Source organism: Cinclus cinclus, chromosome 10, assembly GCF_963662255.1.
Source record: "Cinclus cinclus chromosome 10, bCinCin1.1, whole genome shotgun sequence".
NCBI classification, from domain to species: Eukaryota; Metazoa; Chordata; class Aves; order Passeriformes; family Cinclidae; genus Cinclus; species Cinclus cinclus.
The window spans coordinates 10021684-10042677 of record NC_085055.1 but is presented as its reverse complement, the minus strand read 5'-3'; the positions used below and the strand labels follow the sequence as shown (position 1 = coordinate 10042677).

The 20994-nt window shown below is 51.6% G+C and overlaps 1 protein-coding gene across 1 annotated transcript; it reads right to left on the bottom strand.

Annotated features, from left to right (window-relative positions):
* Positions 1-12480: 12480 nt before the first annotated feature.
* On the bottom strand, positions 12481-16901 carry PDCD1 (programmed cell death 1). Its single transcript, XM_062498864.1, has 5 exons — positions 16793-16901; positions 14530-14862; positions 14111-14263; positions 13515-13545; positions 12481-12700 (listed from the first exon to the last, which is right to left on the bottom strand). The coding sequence occupies exons 1-5, from the start codon at positions 16899-16901 to the stop codon at positions 12481-12483; spliced, it is 846 nt and encodes a 281-aa protein (XP_062354848.1).
* Between the last annotated feature and the right edge of the window lie 4093 nt (positions 16902-20994).

Here is a 20994-nt window from a genome sequence, read left to right as displayed (position 1 = left end):
AGACCACGGATGGGGGAGCACAGCGGGTGTGTAAAAGACTTGCAGGGAAGCAAGAGGTGGGTCTGCCCTTTTAAAAGAGCAGAGAGACTCAAGCAGGAAAATAAGGACCCCTGCAGGGATGTAGTCTCCACCAGAGTTGGCATCTCAGGCAGAGGCGAGGGAGTTCCCACTCAGCAGCTGGGTGGCTGGGGAGGCTGCAGACAGCTCAGACACGCTGACTGGGGCTGGGAAAACCTCAGCATGGAAAGAAAAGGACTATGGGCAATGGCCGCAGGAAACTTGGCCGTATCTTTGCTTCATGACATAACGCCGGCGGGAGGGAGCAGGCTGCTCCCAGCACTGGAGGGAAGGAAGCTGGTCCAGGCTGCAGGATCAGCCTCATCAGAGCACAGCCCCGGCAGAGCCACTCATCAGAGCCACTCCTGCACAGACCAACCCCGTACCCACGTAGGATGGCCTTGGGGGGATCATGCCATAGGGAAGCAGCTGGTCACAGAAACAGGAGGAAAGGCATCCCGCGTGTGGGGAATGCTGTCCGTCCCAGTGCCGGCGGGTCGCTGGTCCCGGTGGTTCCCAGCGCAGTGCCGGAGATCCGCAGCTCCATCTGGTGGCTCCGTGGCCAGGGCTGCTCAGGCTGCAGAGAGAAGGCTCTGGTGAAGGGAAGAGTGGGTGGGATAAAAGCGGGTCAGAGCATTTAAGAAACCTAATCTACACGGCGTCTGGACCACACAGCGTTTTCTTATATTCATTATATTCAGCGTTATATTCATTTTTTTAACAAAAAGCCTACAGGTTATATATCTGAGAATACAGGCGAATCTTACAGTAGCAGAAAAAGCAGCGTAAAGGGCCCTTCAGGATACCGCAGGGAGGAGAGGACAGCACCTGGGGAGCTGAGCAGCCAGGGATTGATGCTGTGAGCCACACTGAGTATGATTTTTTTTTTTCCTTCGGCCCATCATTCTTCCACTAATTCAGTCACTAATTCTTCCATATACCCATCTTCAGCATCAAATCATTTGCAAAGCCAGGAGAGGATAGATACAGATGCCTCAGTGATTCTGCAGGTCTGCTCCTTGTTGGACTAATTTGACGGACAGGCCTAAAATCAATTTCAGTACCCAAAGTAGTTTGGGAGTTGTTCAATTCAGCTCTTGCTACTTAAGTAAGCAGCAGGTCCCCTGGTGTCTGTGTTTCAGCTCCTCCACCATGCAGGCAAAGCGTGAATCCCAGAGAAAACAGCATAGAAGAGCAACCTGTGAATGTGTTAGAAACCTCCACTTAATCCCAGTGATCAGTATCCTAGCACAGCAGGTGCCTGGGGCCACTGAAGCAGAGTAAGCCAGGAAGTTGATGGTGTTAATAGAAGTCATTCACCAGCCAGGATCACTGGCCAGCCTCACTGTGAGAGGCATCAAATGAAAACGAGAACAATTATAAGAATGACGCAAGCACACCAAGGGGTGCTCTCTCCTAAATTGCTCCTAAACCCATCCAGGGTTTAGCAGTGAGCTGGTGACTGACTGCATGCTCATCACTGACACGTCGCTTCCCCAGGGAATGGCTGCATCTCCTGGATTCTCCTGTGGCCCCGTTGAGATGGATTTCCCATGGCATCCCTGGTGTCCCCAGTGCATCCCCCAGTGCACTCTCAGATGACAGCCCTCACAATGCTCTCTCTCACAGGGCACACCATGCCCCACCACCACTTGCTCACCCCAGGATCCCAGAGAAGACAGACTTTGGTAACCATGGTTGTGTTTGAGGCTTGTGATCTACAGGCTACAGGCTATTTCAAAAGTTTATTCAAGTTTCTGTGGTTTAAGCCAAAGCCAGCAACTAAGTACATCACAACCTCTCACTCAGTGAACCACACTGACCCAGAGGGATGGGGAGAAGAATTGGAAAAGGGTAAAAGTCTGTGAGTTGAGATAAGAACAGTTCAATAACTGAAACAAAATAAATATTAATAATAATAACAATCATTAACAGAGAGATAAAGAGAGACATAATAAAGACAAGAGATGCACACAACGGCTGTTCACCACCCTCTTACCAATGTCCAGCCCATCCCCCAGAGCAATCAGCTTCTCCTGGCCAACTCCTCCAGTTTATCCACTGAGCAGGATAATCTATGGTATGGAAAGTCCCTTGGACCAGTTCTGGTCAGCTGTCCTGTCCATGCTCCCTCCCAGCTCCTTGTGCACCTGCTTCACTGGCAGAGCATAGGAAACAGAAAAGTCCTTGACTTAGAGTAAGCACTACTTGCAAGAACTAAAACATCAGTGTGTTATCAACATTATTATTCCAATATTAAATCCAAAGTAAAGTGCTGTTAACAGCTACAAAGAATAAAATTATCTCCATCCCAGCTGAAACCAGGACACAAGCACTTACAAACAAACTTAACCTCATTTTTCTGGGCCAAAGTTGTGGCCAGAGGGCATGCTGTGCCCATGGGTAAGTTCTGCAGGAGCCCAGCTCCCCTGAAAGGAAGGTAAGAGTCAGGGTGTTAAGCTGCATGGGGACAACACGTTTCCTCCCAACCTTATGATACCCACCAGAACCCTAAAGCCCTGCAGGGTGAAGTAGCAGAAGGCAAGAATCTGCATCTTCCCCTTTACACAGACCCTGTAGCCCAACATTTGAAATTTCCTCATAACTGCGGCATAGACTTTGGACTTGCTGCCACAGCCTTCTTGCACTTCTAAAGCCCGGGCACCCTTTGCCCCCTCTGCAGGATACCTCTGCAGGTTGGACAGCTGACCAAAGGCAGGGTAGACTGGGGATGTGCCTCCCTGGAGGCAGAGATCCTCTGGGAGATAAAAAGAGCCTCCAGCTTCCCTCCAAGATGCCCACACACACCTAGAAAAGGCTTTTGAGAAATTAAAAAGCACAAATACATCCTTGAGCTGAGAAGGGACTTGTTTTATTCTTGCAAGTAATAAACCTCATCCTGTGTGTGGGGTAGCTAGGAGATTGATCCTCATCCAGAATATGTCCCTTAAGAATCCATCAAACACATCAGTCTTCCAGAGGCTGTGGGACAAGGTGCCAGGCTGAGGCATCCCAGTGTGTTCCCATGACACCAGGAGCTGGGGAGCTTGTTGAGCCAAGAGCAAGGGCTGACCTTGGATATCCAATTTTCCAGGCAGTTCATCAGCTTCCCTAGCCATCACCCCAGTTCCTCTTTTAGATCCCCAGGTCCCTCTACATCATGGTCAAATAAAGCACAACGAAGATGATCAGTGCCAAAACACAGAGCAAAGAGCTGCCGATACAGCAGCAGCGTTTCCAGGGGAAGTTGTTACTGGAGGGTGAGGGGTGCTGGGTCGAGCCTGCATGGGGCCTTAAGCCCTGGCATTTCAGAATCTGAGAGGTCCTGGACACATCTGCATTCCAGGCAACCCGTGCTGGGGCCGGCTGCAATTTAGTGCAATGGGTCCTGGCTTTGCCCACACTAATCAAGGGCTTAGAGTCTTCTGATAGCAGGGATGATTGCGACTCAGCGCAACGGGTCCCAGCCTCCCCTATATTTGTCAAGGACTTCCAGACACCCAATGCCCAGGCCAGCTGTGACTCGGTGCTGTGCATCCTGTCCTTGTCTTCATCTGTCAAGGGCTTCCAGGCATCCAGAGCCAGGGCCCTCTGGGACCTGCTGCAAATGCCAAGCTGGCAGGCCTCGCAGTGGGCACAGTCGTGTGGCCCCGTCACCGGTGTGTCCACCACGACTTCCAGGAGGTCAGAGGGCTGGACAGACTTTTTGTAGAAATACTGGAGGATCTTTATCACCAGGTTGTGCAGAATTGTCTCCATAGTGTCCAGGCTGAACTCAGGATCTTCCAGCTGGGAGTTAGGGCAGCGCCTGCATTTCTGGCGAAAGATTCTCATCCGTACCATGCCCCAGCCTTGGCAGTGGCACATGTGGAACAGGATGTGTGCTTTGGCAGAAGACCATTTTTGAAAGCACTGGGAGCACTGAAACCTGTCAGGGCAAAGAGGAGACTAGCTCATCCCAGGCGTCTCATGCTGAGCCAGAGGCTTTCAGTGCAGTCAGTAGGGATGTGGGTAAACACAGACTATAGACTACCTTTACTCCTGCAAGCTTTACACCAAACTGTCCTACCCCTAACAGCATGATGCCTGTCTGGGAAGTTCATCACAGACGTGAGCTGAGGGCTGGTCCCAGCATTAAAGATTTCAGAAGCCAGGCTGTCTGCTGGGATCCTGGCCTCCCTGCCAAAAGCAGGGTCCCCTGGAGTGGGAAGCATCAGGTCCGTATTTGGGATTCCAGCCCCTCACCCATGCTGGCTCATCACAGCTCAGCTGAAACGCAGCGTCAAGCACAAGACTGGGTAAGACAATAAAAAGAAGCAAGATAGAAGGAAGGTGTGGGTAGAGGGTGTAGGGCAGGTGAAGAGATATCTTGAGGAGCCAAAAGGTGTGCAGCCCACAGCTCTTCATCTTGCACGATCTGCACGGGGCCTGGAAACCAAGGTCTCCATTTGCTGCCACTCATGCAGGGTGTCTGAACAACGCTCAGAATGGAAATGTTTGGGATGGGGCTTCTTATCAGCAGTGCAGAGGAACAGCTTCTGTCTGCCCAAGTCTCTGCAGCCTGGTGAAGGTGCAGGGGCAGCTGAGGCATTACCCCATGTCCCAGCACACAGTGGTTCTCCCTCTCCTCATCCTCTGGATACAAACCCAAAAGATTTGGTTCTAGTGAGGTATAATTTCCCCTACTTGCTGAAGGAGCTCTTTTCATCTTGACAACAACATGGGGAAATTCTGGCCAAATAATAGCTGTCCTTTGGCCCTATGGAGCTGCTGAACTATTCTCCCCTCCAATTACCATGTTTTCCAGTTTGGCGACAACCCACTGAGATTCAAACAAAAATGAAGAAACCCTTCACAGCCTCATCCATCTCCACACCCCCTCTTTTGCTCAAGAACCTGTTTCCTGCAAGCAAATTTTGAAAAAGGAAAAGGTCTACATAGCAACTCATCAACCCTAATCCCACTCCAGCCAGGACTGTCAGCAGCCCCATACCTCCCAAGAGCACGGCGCTGCACAAACTTCTTCCAGCCAGGCCTGCATGCCTGCACCTGCAGGCCATCATCCTCCAGAAGTGTCCACGGATCTGTTATGTGCATTTCTTTAATCTTCACTGCAAAAATGTCTTGCCACGTGCTCATAGTTCCACTTGAAGCTGGAGAAGAGAGAGCGACCAAGCCTCCAAGTCAAGCTTGCAACTTCTGAATGCTAATACTCATGTAACTGCCTTTTCCCAATACTTTTCCTCTTTGTACAATGCTTTTGTGCTCGGAGAGGGGAACCTTTGCTCCTGCAGGAGCAGCACCGCCCCATCCCAATCTCAGGGTCAACAGTCTCTGCTGACACTGCACCAGGTCTTGGCCAGGTGAAATGTCCCCTAAAGGACACAGTGGGTGGAACTCAACGGTGGGTGAGGAATTCAATATATACACATGAACCCCTGACCTTGGAAAGTCACAATGCTGCTCTGTTTGTAGGCAGAAAGACTGGAAACAAAACCCCCTGCCAGGCTGCCCTTGCCCATCACATTCATGGCAATAGGGAGAACTTAGAGAGATTTGCTCGGGTTAGGAATAATGAAAGTGAAACCCATCAAAAATGCAGGACTCAGCAGCTGATAAAGCTTCAGATAACCTTATCTCTCTCAGTAGCTGCCACCAACCATAGGCTATTTTTACCAACTTTCAGCCAATTTGAGCAGTAAAAGGCCTAACACGAAACTGCAGGTTGGAAAATAGGGGAGGACAGCATGGTATGTAAAACCAAAAGAGATGAGGTTGTGCTCTGATCTGAGTACACCCAGGCAAGGTATAAACAGCAGGGCTGGGGCTGCCTGCAGCCCTCTCCCTTCTGGCTCACCCTTCTTGGGGTGCACAGGTCCCCCAGGAAATCCCATGGAGAGCAATGCAGGATGGAGAGCAGGTTAGATAAGAGGCCAAATTATTACAGGTCTTGAGTTTGAGATAGATCTTGATAAGGCGGGTTTAGCTCCAGGCAGTCCATGTAGGTAAATCCCAGGAACCACAGCCTAGCAGGGAGGCCCTGATCTTTGCTGCTGGAAGGGAAAAGCCAGCAGTTTGTACCAAGAGCCCTAAAACATCTTCACAACGTGTGCTGACCCTCCTGTGAGAATGGAGGCAGGTGACAAGTTCCCAGGGCAGAGTAAACCGTCAGCTTCCCCATTTTCCTTCTTTGAGCTTCCTTCTACTCTCAGTTGCACCTTGATACCATCATTTGGAGTAGGACTCGAAGGAAAGAAAGTGCTTGGAAGCAGACAAGCCAAGACAAGGTCTTCAGGAGGCTTATGAAGAGGTAGAAAAGCTCAAGCTATGGATAGACCCCGAGTCACCCCCTTGCTGGGACCCCTGTCATGGGTTCACTGGGTCCTGCTTGAGCTTTGGCAGTGAACTACAAGCAGGACAGTGGAGGAGGGATCATTCCACCAGTCTTTTTAGTGTTCATAGATGGGAGCTGGGGGAGATCCCTGGCTCAGGGCTGGTGCATGAGAAGGAAGAGACAAAGCACCAGCTCTTCCTCCTCCAGGCTGCTGACACAGGGTGGAGGGATTCTCCGCACAGGACAGGCACCACTCCCCACACTTCCCACCCCAGGGGCCAAAACACTGCCCCACTGGCACACTGCTCAGTGGGGATACAGTGGCATACCTGGTGTGGGAACGGGCCCCTGCCTTCAAAACCTGGCTGTGATGGAAACCAGTGCCCTGTTACGTCATGGCAGCACAACTCAAATCGCGACCCACAATGTGCTGAGATTTCACAGTCATCTCTGAGACAGCCAAGTGTTGGTCCCTCTATTAAATTTTTTGACTTGCTTTTACTAAAGGGACTTTCCTAGAACAACCCACAGAGATGAAATTATTTTGACATCCTGTTCCATTTCACACACACCTCCTGGCTCTGCCCAAGCACCTTGCTGCTTATCAATACCTGCATGGAAACAAAAGCTGTTCCTACAGGATGTCCCCACAGCCTGGCCTCAGCAGGGAGTGGGGACCAGCTTTGTCCTGTACACAGCATGACCTTGCTGGGCTGGCAGCCCTTGCCAGGGTCTGACCCTGCCAATCCTCTTCATTCCACCACACTGGTCATGGCTACTCCATGGGATGAGTGAAGGAAGCACACAAGTTGCAGCCTGGGTGGTAATTTCCCTGCTGTTCTTGCACAGCACAAAATTACTTTTGACTTGAGCTCCCACCCCTGGCTGAGCCACCTCTATGTGAGCAGGAAAGTTGCCCGAAGAGAGGCTTCTCCTCCTCTTCATCTCTCACTATGTGTCAGCCTCCACAATCCCCACTCTTCCAACCAAGGGACAAAGTGCCCACATTGCCCATAAGGACCCTCCTTGGCTCACATGCACCCCATTCCTGCTCGGACATCCACCCCTTCCTTTGGCATGGGTCATCCCGTACCCTCATGGCTCCATCCTGCCAGCAGTCCCTGGAAAGGATAGAAAGGGACATTCAATCCCAGACCTCACACAGGACTGCAGAGAGGAACATCCCCTCAGCAGTGGGGATGCTGTGCCTATGGGCACATCAAGGTTTGCAGGACAGATGAACTGACACCTAAGTAACAGGGCAGAACCCTAAACACTTCTCACTGCTTGCTTCATACTGAGGCTTCTTCCCATTCTAGAGACTTCCGTCACCTTTTCCTGTACTGAACATACCCAATTCTTTTACATCAGTCATTCTTTCAGAAAATTTTTGCTCTTTTCTCCAGGTCATCAGAGTGAATTTAGTTTCTAACCCTCCACCCAAACAGACCCTATACCCTCCTTCAATAGCATCTTGCTTTCATGTGAGCCAGGCTTCCCCAGAAAATCTCTGTTGGATGTGTCTGCTGCACAAGCTACTGATAACTGCTCATGGGATAGAGCTTCTTGAGAATCCATACACCCACAGTTGCAGAATTTCCCATTTCCTCATTTGCTTATGAGAATGTAATGTAAGGCAGCACAAAAATAGCATCACTCCCACTTTCCCTGTGGTACCCAGTCTGTCACCCTAATGAAGAGAAAATAAGGATGGTTTGACACAAGTTCCTGCTAAATCTGTGTTCTCAGACCCAGCACTGCCAATTACCACCAAGTGTTTGCCACTTGGTGGTAATTTGTTCCAGCAGTTTTCTGAGTACTGGGGCAGGTTGACTCATCTAGAATTTCCTGGATCCTCTTTTTTCTGCTTCCTTGAAGCAGATGGGGAATTTGGTATTCATATCCTCCAGGGACATGGCTTCATGACAGCTGTCTCTGCCTCAGACCCCCTCCAACCTCGAAGCAGTTGACAGTGAATGGTTGTCACCCTGTCATGGTGAAACCCACCAGCTCTAGGGACAAGCAATGGCTACAGGTTCCCTTCCATATTGGACTGTTTGCACAGCTGAACCTTGGAGTAGAAGGGTCCACCTATCTAAGGGTGGATTTGAGGAAAGGAGGATCAGTTCCTCTGGAAATGGGGCTATGCCCCAGCTGGACTGTAGAAAGGGCATTGCCCCATCATCCTGGACTTCTGGGATGGAGAGGTATGCTCAGCAATGGAGAGAGATTTAAGGGGGCAAATGGATATGAAGATATATCACCCCACATGGGTTTAGGCTCCTTGTTCACCTGGTGAGCCTTGTGATGGTCCCTCCAGGCGTAAGGACTGCGGTCAACACCCTCCAACAAAGCTCTGCTCCAGTGCCATGGGCAGTAGGTTTGGACTTGGGACAGAGGAGCAGGCAGGCACAGGACTCCTACCTGGCCCTCCACGCCCCATGGACCAGGATCTGGACTGCCAGCTCCACCACTGAGCATCGCATCCCACCAAAGGGAAGAAGAGAGAGGAGAAGAAACTTTGAAGACAACTCAAAGCAAAACTAGAGAAAGCAGAATTTGAGGGTGGTAGGAAGAAACACAGTCTGTAAGGCTACAACAGCTCAGTGACAGGTAGGGTGAGACTCTCGGTGGGACAGGATGGAGGAAATGTTGTGGACCCAGACCCGTTAGGACACACCAGAGCTGTGCAACTTGGCCATAGTTAGGGGTCCAGGCAGCCTGAGCAGCAGCCTGCTGAGCAGCAGCCCACCCCTCCTACCACCAAGCACAGCACCCACGAGCTCCCTCCAGCCTTTGTCTTCCAGGAGCAACAGCCATTTTCTCAGACAGTCAAGGCCATGGCAATGCTCCCACACCACAGTTCCTGACAGACCAGTCCCACCCACAAGCCATCCCATTAACCCAGGGGACAAATAACCCACATACCTTATGCATCACCTCCAGTCCAAGCTCTCCTAGCCAAAAATCTCTGAGATATCCCAGTGACCAGGACAGTACTCACCTGAAACTTACACTACTGTCCTACAGCTGCCTGACCACCCCTTCTCCCCTCATCACCTGCAATGCCCTGGTGTTCAGCAATGGTGCCTTGCTGCTCCATGGCGTGGCTCTCCTCAAAGACATATCTGAAAAGTGCAGGAAAGGATTTCCTTTCCATCTTCATCTGCCTGCCCAGTTTTCCCAAGACATAGCTTATGAGTTCAGGTTTCTTTAGGAGATGTTTGCTCACATGTTGTTCCCAACCACCTTTAATCAAGGCTGGGGTGTATAAAGAGCCAGGCTGGCTCTCAAGCATCATGTAGGAGGTTTTTGCTTGCTTAGGTATAGCCCAGGCATGTTGCCACACATCCAGCTTTCTGCAGATGCTGACAGGGATCAGTCCCAGCTCTTTGAGGTCTCCCAGAGGGCTCTGGCCATTCCCCAGCATCAGGACCCTAGTGTGGGACCAGGGTGAAGCTCTCCAGAGGTCTCAGCTGGCGTGTGGTGACAGGGGCCTGATGAAACATTTTGGTACTGACGGTGGTGGCAGCCACTCCTCAGGAGAGCACTGGGTACCCGCGGTCGGAAGTGGTTGCTTTAACTGCCAGACCAGACTGTACAGGAAACACTGCAGCTCCAGCACCCACAGTGTCCCCCTTGGCTGGACCTGGGTCCCAGCACAGCAGAAGCTGTGGCACACAGATGGGGAGCCTGAGGGGATGGGGGGGTGGGGGAAGGTGGTATTTGGTACAGTAGCTTTGCAAATATGGGGCTGTGCACACAAATTTGTCTGATGAGTTGTTTGCACGTCTGTATGTTCATGAGCATTTGTGTATGCTTGCACATGTGTGCATGAAGAGCTCCTGCACACAAACACACCCCACTCCCCATTCCCAGGAAGGATGCTGGGGTGTGGGGCCTGACACACATCTCAGGGCACTGCTTGGTTTGCAGATGCTCAGCGAGCACAGCCAGTGCCATGCCAGGTGCAGGGGAGTATAGCTCACATCTGTTAGTGCTGGGCATCCTGTGCTCCAAGCAGGGACGGGAGATGGTGTCTGGGAGCCTGGAGCATCCCCACCACTCATCCCACGCATCTTGAGGCCCCAGCCTTGCTCCCTGCAAAGAGGCAGCCAGGCTGATGGGGACTGGAGGGGCTCAGGCACTGATGTAGGCTGGATGCTCTCCCATGGCAAATGGCAATGGGAGAGTCTTTTGCTACACCTCCAACCCCACTGGATGGCTTGGGGGCCTCTGGTCAGCTGCAGACCACCATCCAACCAGAGAGGAAAGAGCTCAGCCCCAACTGCACTTGGAGGAGTCATAGCTGCAGCCAAAGAGCGCAGGAAATGCTGAAGATCTGGCACCTCTGCTGCCGAAGAGGTAGGATGGAAAATATGAAGCAGGGCCCACCCTCTCAGCAATGTCAGTGTCGTGTCTGACGGGAAAGCAAAATGCAAAACTGCTGACTGAGCTCCCACTTTCCTACCAGCTGCCTCCTACCTCGGGTTTCTGGGCCCTGCTGGCCACAGCAGGTCTCTGACAGAGCTGCTGGAACTTGGAGCTGGGCTGCTGCTGGCAAAAAGCCCCAATGGGCTAAACCATGAACTGGTGTAAATGAATGGCATGGGAGTTACAGCACTGCCTGTGGAGGCTACTAGGAGCCTTCAGCAGCACTGGGGGCCAAAGGGAGCATCCACTGTCCTACCCTGAAGAAAGGTGTAAGCTATCCCAAATGCTTATTTATCCCATCTAGTCCCCTCTGGAAGTTTCTCATGGACTTTCCAGTCCCCACAGAGTACAAGATATGATGCCTGGCTTGCCTCACCCTTTCTCCCAGCACCCAGGTTGGCTCCCACAAGGCTGCGCTGGTTTTACTGGGGGTAAGGGAGGAAGAAACCTGTTGACAGTGCTGCCAAAATGTGAGATGCAAGTCACTCTTCTCAGTTTTCATTGAGTTTCACTCTTTCCTGGCAAGCCTCTGCTGCCTCCAAAGCCACTCCTTACTGAGGTTTCTCCTTTCTCAAGCAGCTGTCACTTCTTTCCGCTCTGGTTTCTGGCAGGTAGCACATCTCTTTCAAGAGAGAAAGTGGAAGTCTGAAGCCAAAAAAGTTGCACTGGGGACCAGACTGTGAGCTTTGCCCTGGCTGTCCAGCCAGACCCCTGGCAAAGCAGGGATGCTCATCCCCATGGACTGAGTGAGTGCCCCAAGACAAGCCCAATTAAGTGGGAGTGTTGGTTTGCAGCCATGCCTGTGTGACCAGCTCAGACAGGGGCAAGGAGAAAACGAGCATCGATCGCTCTAAATTCTTAAGAGCAGCTTTGTGGAAGAACAGCTTGCGTATCTCAAAGAGAGGCCCGGGAACCACAACAGATGCTGCCACCTCCCAGCTCTGCCCTGCACTGCAAGAGCCGTTATTTGCCTGCCCACACACTTGCCATCACGAGTCAACAAACTCCTCAGATGCAAAACTCTTTATTCACCCCCATGGCCAGATCTGATTCCTGCTTGGGGAGGGAAGGACACAGGGGTAGATTACCCCTCATGCAGAGGAGGAAAATGCCTGGAGATAGGCAGAAGACCAGCTGCCTGCTTCCCAGGGATTTCTGAATAGTGGTACATAGGGCAGCCTCTGCTCCAGGCAAGGAGAAGCTTGCTAGAATTCCTGGGGTCCCATGAGCAATATCTCACAGCATTCATTCCAGTTCTAACGTTCAGCATTTCCTTCAACACTCATTCTTTGATAGCTGGTTCAGACCTGGGGCAGGGAAGCAGCATGGCCACTCCAGAGAGCACTGGGTGGAGGTAGAAAACCAAAGCATAATGTATATCACCTTTGGGACAGACCTGTTGGCATCACTGCTCTGCCCCAGCCCAACCTCCCTGCCCTGAGTGAAGAGGCAACACATGGAGCACAGCAGGGACCTTCATCATCCTGTGGTACTCACCCCATGGCCACAATAATTGTGGCCAGGACTGTTCAATACCAACTCCAGCAGCAGCATCTCTGTTGTTTTAGTCCTGATACACTGGATTTTTTCCAGAGTGATGGACTGGGGTAGCCTGTTGATGCCCACACCCTTGTGAGGTGCCACCCTGACCCTCATCAGGGCTGTGATGGCTGCTGTCGAGTCCTCTCATCCAGGTGTTTCTTCCCACGCTCTGGTGTGACAGGTTTCTCCTCAGGGAAGATGATGGTGGCATATTCAATCTGCTCACCTGGCCAAGTCTTGGGGGGCACCGAGGTGCACTGGTCCCTCTGAAACTCCAGCACACCATAGTCCACAGTGGATATGGTCACCTCGGGGGGCTTCTCTTCCTTCTGCAAGGTAACCCCATCGTGGTGGTTCAACATCTGGAGGTACCCACCATCCCCAGTGCAAGCCCCTTCTTACAACAAGTGCCAAAATCAGCTCTGAAGCATTCTGCAAGGGTGAGAGTGATGCACAGCAGAAAGATGCACAGACCTGGGGTAGAACATGCACAGATGAACCACATCATGAGCCTTGGGCTCTCAGCTCTCTGCCACTGCAGGCAGGCTGGACTCTGCCTGCCTGGCCATGGAAGACAGGGCTGTGGTAGGAGCCTCCTCTTCCCACTTCTCCATTGGGCTCCAAGGTGGCACAGTGCTCTGGAGAAGAGCCTAGGGCTGAGTTTGCTCAGCCCAGTGAGGAGAGAGCAAAGGGCAGCCTACACACCCCCTTCAGCCACCTAATGAATGGGGTTGGAGAGAAGATGGAGAAAAATCCCTCCTAGAGGTGCCTGGCTAAAGAGAGAGGAAAACAAGCACCAGCTTCAGCAAAATAAATTTTAGCTTGATATATTGGAGGGAAACATCCTCCCATCTTCTACAGCAATATAATCCACTGTCAAAGATAAGCCTGCTTTGAAGAATTGGACTAGAGAGTCCATCTCATCTTGGGTAGTTTTATTTTGATTTTGTGGTGGGGCTGTGCTGCTGCAGATGCAGAAAGGCAGTTGTAGCTGTGCAGGAAAGATCAAGCAGCAGCAGAGAAGACAGAAGAAGTGAGATGCTTGTGAAGAGCTGATAAAGGGAGGCCCAGCACTCTCCTCACCCCAATGATGCCACAGTGCTCTCCTGCAGCACAGTAGGTTGACAGAGGTGGAAAACTCCCCTCTGGCATGTTTTCACTTGGTGGTTTCTGCACTTCTGCAAAGTAACACATTTGGTTAGAGGAGGTTTGTGTGCCATGTAAGCTGGCCCACCCCCATCCTTGCTCTAAAAAGCACCGGACACCACAGCCTTTTCACCACACATCCTCTTTGTCCACAGGATCTAACACCCTGAGCATTACAAGGACAAGTGAGACACCAGACCACAGTCTGGTTTAATTTGGATTAGCGGAGTGCAGCAGAACTCTCTGTGAGAGTCTCCCTGGGTGCCTGTGGTCAGTCTGAGGCAATGCCCTGTGCTGCAGCAGGGTGAAGTGCTCCAAAGGTACCTAGGCAAGGTGCATGGGAGGTATTCAAGTACACCATTAAGGCACCACACTAATGAGTGGTGTAGAGACACTGCATGTGGTCTGGGGACTCTACAAAGGGCAGGTAGGGCTCAGAGCACCCCTCTCCCCCAGTCATGGAGATATCTGTCTCACAGGGGTATGCCACAGCTGAGTTTAGTACATTTAACCAGTCCCTTTACCCCAGGCAGCTGCAGACATCTGGCTGACCCTAGGTCCCAAACTGGGTTTGCATAGAGTCCAGGGGAATCGTACCTCCTCTCCTGTACGTGAAGATGAGGTAGCCGAAGATCAGCAGCACAACCACTCCAGCCAGCACAAGGATGCCCAGCAGCATGGCCTTGATGTGCTCTGAGGGGCTGCCTTCCTCCATCTCTTCCTCATCAGTGGCATTCATCGGGGGGACTGCTGCAATAGCCATTCACAAAAGTGAGAACAAAACAGCAGGTCAGGAGTGTAACATGGCCTCTACAGTCCTTGTGAAAGGCAGCAGGGAAACATGGGGCCCCTCAGAAAGGGCTCAGTGCCAGGTAGGCTGTCATGGTCCCATTACTCCTCCAGGGTGCAAAGGAGAGGGGACAGGGCAGGGTTGTGCTCTCCTGACCCAAGTCAAGTCTGCTGCCAGCAGGTTACTGCCTGCCTTAAGCCCTGGAGCTACAATGGGATTGGCTGACCTGTGACTATCAGCCGGGACGGGTTGCTCTCCGTCACTTTATCAGGCTCAAAGAAGGTGATCAATCCACAGTAGTAGGAGCCCGAGTCATTCTGGTGGAGGTTCAGGATCTCAATCTTAAAGACAGGATGGTTGTTGCTGAGCCGGTACTTCTCTGTCTCCACAACGGGCTCATATCGGCTGATCTCAGCAGTTTTTTGGGCTTGGCTGTGTATGGTCTCCTTGTACCAATTGAGGTTGTACTCTGAACCAGAGTCATTCTCCATGGAGATATGGCAGAAGAAGGTGGCTTTGCTACCTTCAGGGCAATCTAACTCTTTTGGGCAGATGGTCACTATTTGGGAAAGAGGAAACAAGAAGCAGACATGGTTACAGCAGGCACAGGTCTCAGAAACAGCCATACCCCTGTGTGGGAGCCAGGGTTGCAAGCCCAGTCCACATCATCACTCTGGGACAAGGGCAGGTACATCAGCCCATGTGTCTCCCATTCCAAATATGTGCCAGTAGGACTGGGGCTGGAGAGGGACTCTCAGAGTTAGTAGCTGTATTGTGAAATGGTTTCAGCATACCAAATTGTGTTCTGGGCTACCTAAAATTAATACTGAACACCGGTACCGGGGAAAACAGACCTTGGGGGTTGTATTATTTTTAAATATATGCTGTATTTTAATGTCTGAGTCATCCGCTTTCCTGTTGCGGCTGACTCTGAAAGTGAGTCCCAGGTTGGGGCAATGTCCTGTGATGCAGCCCATCACATACCTGGCTGCCTGCTGGGATGCTCTGGCTCTCCCCACTACACAATGCTGGGAGCTCAGAGCAGGCAGGGGCTGCCTATGGTACAGTATTTGTCATCTCCAGCCTGAGACCACCTGACAGGGCAGAACAACCTGGAGCTTATCTGGGGCCTGTCCCCTCCTTACGTGGAGGCAACCAGGCCCTGGGGTTCCAGCTGGGCTTGCCAGGCTGTTCCCAACACAAAATCCAGTCAGCCACAGCCACAGGCTCCTCTGCTTTAGCACCAGCCCTGCCCATTATCCCGGTGGTGGGGAAGCTGTGAACATGGGCCAGGCACACAGTGTCGTGCTTCAGCCAGTACCACACAGCAGAACACGGCTGCTGTTGCATTAATTTCTGTTCAGAGCAGAGAAAAGTCGGAAGGAGCATTTTTCACATGGATCATCTGACCAAGATATTCAAACCATTACGGCTTTGAAAAGTCCTTGTCAAAGGACATCTACCCTCCCTTTTCAGAAATCTCCACCACCAATAGCAGCCCCAGGGCTTGCAGGCAGAGTCAGAAAGTGCCTCCCAGCCCTCCAACTCTGGCCTGAGGCCATAGGACCATAACCTCAGCATCACCAACCAGAAAAGGAACCTGGGAATTCTGTGAATAAATGCAAGATCAGATGGAAAACTGAGCTGAGAAATAAGGGATGAGACCAAACAGGAGGAGGGAGGAAGTGTCCCAGTTCTTGCAGGCAGCACTTGCTGTGGCAGTGTCCACACCAAGAGATGGAATTTTTGCCGTGCTTTGGATTTCTTCTGTTTAACAGGAAATACTTGGCAAGTTCAGGGCTTTATCTCATACTAGCACCACTGCCAACAATGAATGAAGCGTTTGGAGGACTTCTTAAAGTAGATGTTGGGTTTACATGTTTTCCTGTATCTTCCTAGCTCCAGAGGTAACATCTTCTTCAAGAGACACCCAGCCCTCTGCCCACTCTCAAGGCAAAAAATACACGAATCCACCAAAGAAACAGTGGTCTGCAAGGAAGGGGAGACACAGCTTCACCAGATCTCTCATTCACCCTGCCCAGACTCACACCTTCTCTTCAACCTCTCTTTCTCCCACAAAGTTCACCAAGAGCAAGGACCCTGGATCCCTCAGGATCAACACAAAACCAGGAGTTGCCGCCCAAGGGCACAGACTGAAGCCATGAGAGCTAGAAAGAAAACCCCACACTCCACTGGCAAACCCATAAGCTCAACACCAAACTCCAACCACCGCCACTGTGTCACAACACAGCTGTGGTGTCAGAACTGTGTGCTGCGGACCTGTCCCCTTCTCCATCCTTTAATCCCATTTCTGCCCCAAGAATCCCCAAGTTCTTTGCTTCAGCTGCACATAGCCAAAAGCTTTGGGTTTTCTGCCTTCTTGATGCCAGACATAATTTTTAACTACAAAGCTCCCAGCCCTTAGACATTTTCCACCAGCTGCAAACAACATGGCCATGCCAGCGAGCCTGCCACACTCCTGTACCTACCCTGGTGGCAGCAGGTGAGCAAGGGCCCACAGCAGAGCAAGATGGCACAGAGGTCAGCCAGGGCCACCTCCACGCTGCCCCACACCTTCTTCGAGGCACCTGGAGCCATGGTGAGCCGCTCTGTCCCCTGCCCAGGCAGGCGGGAGGTGCTGTGCTCTTCCCGGCTCTCTCTGTGCTTCCTTCCCCACAGCAGCAGCTTGTTCTCTGCCGTAAACAGCAAGAGCTGGGTGGAAATGAAACATGCACATCTCTGCCCCAGAGGGAAACCCAGGCTGCCTCCCGCCCCCAGCTTCCTCCCCACAGAGGAAAGGATCAGCTGAGCCAGAGCTGGCCCCTTCCCCTCCCTGAGTGCTCCTGACATGTTCCGACATAGGTATTCAGCTGCCAAGCAGTGGGCACCTCTGAGCCTGCACCCTTTTTGGGGAAAGCTTCCAGGGATGGAGGAGGCAGGGACTACAAGGGACATGTCCTCAGCTCTGAGCCTGGCCCATAAGTAAAAGCAGTCTTGGGTTCCCAGGTATCCACAGGTGCTCCCACTGGGTGCCCAAGGAAGTGGGGTTGTGGGACATGTGGCACTGGGTAGATAGGGTCTGAGCAGCCATGGGGCACCTATTGGTAGGCTTCTCCCACCGGGATGGGATGGGATGGGATGGGATGGGATGGGATGGGATGGGATGGGATGGGATGGGATGGGATGGGATGGGAGATGAGGAGGAGGGGAAGGAAGATGAGTTCTGCCTCCTTAGGTGTGTTTCTTTCAGATTTGAAGAGAGCAAGATGCCCAGGGCCAAGGTGCTGTTACAGGTGTGACATTTGCAGAAGACTTCTGTAATTTTTTTTGCCTTCCATGCTACCTGCTCACCACACTGACTAATACTGGCATAGGAAATAACCAGTGGTGAAAGCACACTCCTCCATATCTCTAGAACACAGCCCCAGTGCCCCACAGTTTTGGAAAGTTTCAGGGGAAAATTAATAACTGGGGAAAAGGATGTGATTCTAATGATGACTTTGTTATTTTTCCAAGCTTTCAGAAACAAGATGTGGGGCTGGGGCTTGGTGACCTCTCACTCTCAAACATGTCCCTGGCAGGTGAGTAGGCTGGGGCAGGCACCCCTAATTTCATAGAATCATGAAATCATAGAATCACTGAGATTGGAAAAGACCTCTAAGACCATTAAGTTCATCCATTAACCCAATACCACCAGGACGGCCAAACTGGGATAGCCAAGGAGGGGGTTCTGAGCTGGGGCAGACAGGTCTCACCCTGGGAGGGTGGCTCAGTCCAGCCTGTCTTGGTCCTCATTTCCAGTCTCCTCCTGGCATTGCAGCATCACTACTTCCTCATGAGCTGCTGGCACTGCTTGACCTGCAGAGCAAGGCTGGGTGCCGTGCCCACCTTGTCACCTCTCTACACCACTTGGCCAGAGGCAACCATGCTGCCTGGATGGGTGGCAAAGGGAGTGCTCTCCACCATGTGCAAGGGTACACATGGGTTTTGACTTGGACATCACCTCTTTCTTCATAAATTCCTGGATTCTCACTAAAAAAAAACCCTGACTGAACTAAACTAAACTGAACTCCAGGAAATAAGGAAGCTGACAGCAAGGAGGCTTTTCCACCTTCAGGCTTTATGTCCCCAAATGGTGACACCAGGCACTTGGGCCAGATGTGGGGAGGCTTCTTTGGCACTTGCCATATGTTTTGGTTTCTAGAGGTGAAGATGTGATGGGTATCACCAGCAAGATCACAACTCAGCAAGCCAGGGATAGGCAGGAAAAACTGTCTCATCATCCCCACCCCATGCAGCAGCAGCAGAAGGTTTATTAGAATCATAGCATGAATTGCTCAAACTTTCCAGTGCGCACTTGAAATAGGTATAAACTGGTACCCAAGGTGGGGATGCTGCCGTGTCCATGAGAAACCAACAACAGCAAGATGCCCTTTTCTCTGAAAAAAAAAAACCCACAGTGATGAAAAGAATAAAAGAAAATATCAAGGAAGCTGGTAGGAAGCTGCTGTGGAGAAAAGTGAAGTGAGCAGCAGTGCCAGCCTCAGGTGTCAGCATTACAGAGGAGCCTGGCCCCAACCCTGCAGCAGCCCCAGGGCTTCAGGCAGGCTTTGAACTCTGCCTGCACCCTGCCAGACCAGCACAGTTCACTCTGGTTCCTCCACCAGGTTCTCCAGCACGAAGAAAACAGCCTGGCTCCAACCATGATGCAGCTCCCTGCTCATGCTGGTAAATCCCCTCCAGCCCAGTGGGGTGGATGGTACATCTTGGGGTTTGCTGACATGGTCATAAAAAGGTCCTTTGGTGCTTAAAAAATGTATTTTTTTTTTCTGTGAGCTGGAGCATGGCAAATTGCATAGGATAGTCCTTTCCTATTTGGCCACCAAAAGATGAAAACAAAGGCTAAAAAGGAAGGATAAGTAGAAATAAGTGAGAAGACAGTTTGCTGTTTCAAACTAAGAAACAGCAACTTCAGCAAGCACATGTCACACCGGTTCATTGGACCACAAATGTCATGGTTTTTCTTCAACCAGATGCTGGTGAGTTCCATCAACACAGCTGAGACCTAGAGGAGGGCCTGGTCTTCTGCAGCCATCACTGTTGGGGCACACAGCTATCACCTGAGCACTCACCTCAAAGGGTTGAACATCAGCCCCAAAATGGTTTAAAAGTATGTGGGGTATTTAAGGAGCACTGAAAAATTGGAAGAAATAAAAGACAGATGTGATCAAACATCTCTGATGGAACTGACTGAAGCCCAAAGCTGCCTAACCTTGAAGTCCAGAGAAAGCATAGGTTTCCAAGTTAAAGAGGAAACACAAACTGCTACAAAAAGAGGAAAAGAAGCCCACGCGTTCCAAAGATCCTTCCCCCAACAGTTTAACTGAATTTACATCTGTGGGTCTGACCCAGGCGGGAGCCGAGTGGCTGAGGTGAGAAGAGGAAATGGTTAATAGTGTTTGCAAATAAACACAAAGCCTTGAGGTCTTTCAGATACTTCTCAGAAATTATGAAGGTCTCCACAAATGATTCGCATGAGCAGCAAGATCTGACCCTGTTGGGACAGGCAGCGTCCTGTGGGTGTGAGTAAGCAGCGGTAAGCAGTGAGTAAGTAGAGGGATGGAACAGAGATATAAAAGTGTTCCTTTAACAAGCATAAACCTGCAGGGCTGGGCAGAGCAATGATAACTGTAATGGGAAGGTGCCACATTGGTATGGCAAGGGACCAGTGTCACCTGCAGCATGGCAGTGAGTGTTCCTGCTGGCTGACACCCAGCCCAGTGGCACTAAGGACTCTGACAGTCCACCTTTAGCAAGAGGTGCTGGTAAAGTCTGTGGAAATTAGGACCTGCTGCTGCTCAGGGTCTCAGCAGCCCATCTATGCTCAGAGCAGGTTGGGGCAGGATCTGGCACCAGTTGGGATATGCCTGTGCATCCCAAGCAAAACTCTGGCAGTGGTACCCCTTTCCTCCTGGTGCGACCTCACACCTCCTCTACCCAAGGGGCACCTCCAGGCACACCCAGCCCTGTCACAGCTTATGGGCCCCCCCCAGCCTCTCATCCATGGCAGCAGCACAGTCCACAGCAGCACTGGCTGTGCCTTCACACTGTTTCCATTCGGAGCTGGGTGAGGCATACAGGGACCTTTCTCAGCCGTCATCCGCTGCACGTGGGAAGCACAATCGATTGCAAAGATCGCTGCTTGGAGATAAACTGCAGAGGAAACAGAATGTCAGCTTCTCAGCAGGGGCTGCAACACATGCAGCCTTCCCTGGGACACACAGCAGCCATGGGCAGGGAAAAGGGTGCAAGGAGTAGGGTTTTGGAGAGAAAGAATTTTAGGCTGTGTGGAGGATTTAAGAGGTTGCCAGAGGAAAGGAGCAAGGCTGGGATATCCCCCTGATGTCTGGGGTGTGTGGTACAGAGGCAGGAAGGCAGCCTTGCAAGCCCTGGGCAAGGCTGAGTGCAGGGGTGCTGGTTTGGGGCAGGAGGGGGGCACCGGGAAGCACCCAGTGAGGCCAGGTTGTCTTACCCCATTCTCTCCCCATCATACCTCCTGCCACACCCCAGGCAGCAACCTCTTCAAACCCTTTAGTTACAGAATCACAGAATCAATCTGGCTGGGAAGACCTCTGAGATCATCACATCCAACCTATGACTGAACACCACCATGACAACTACAGCATGGCAC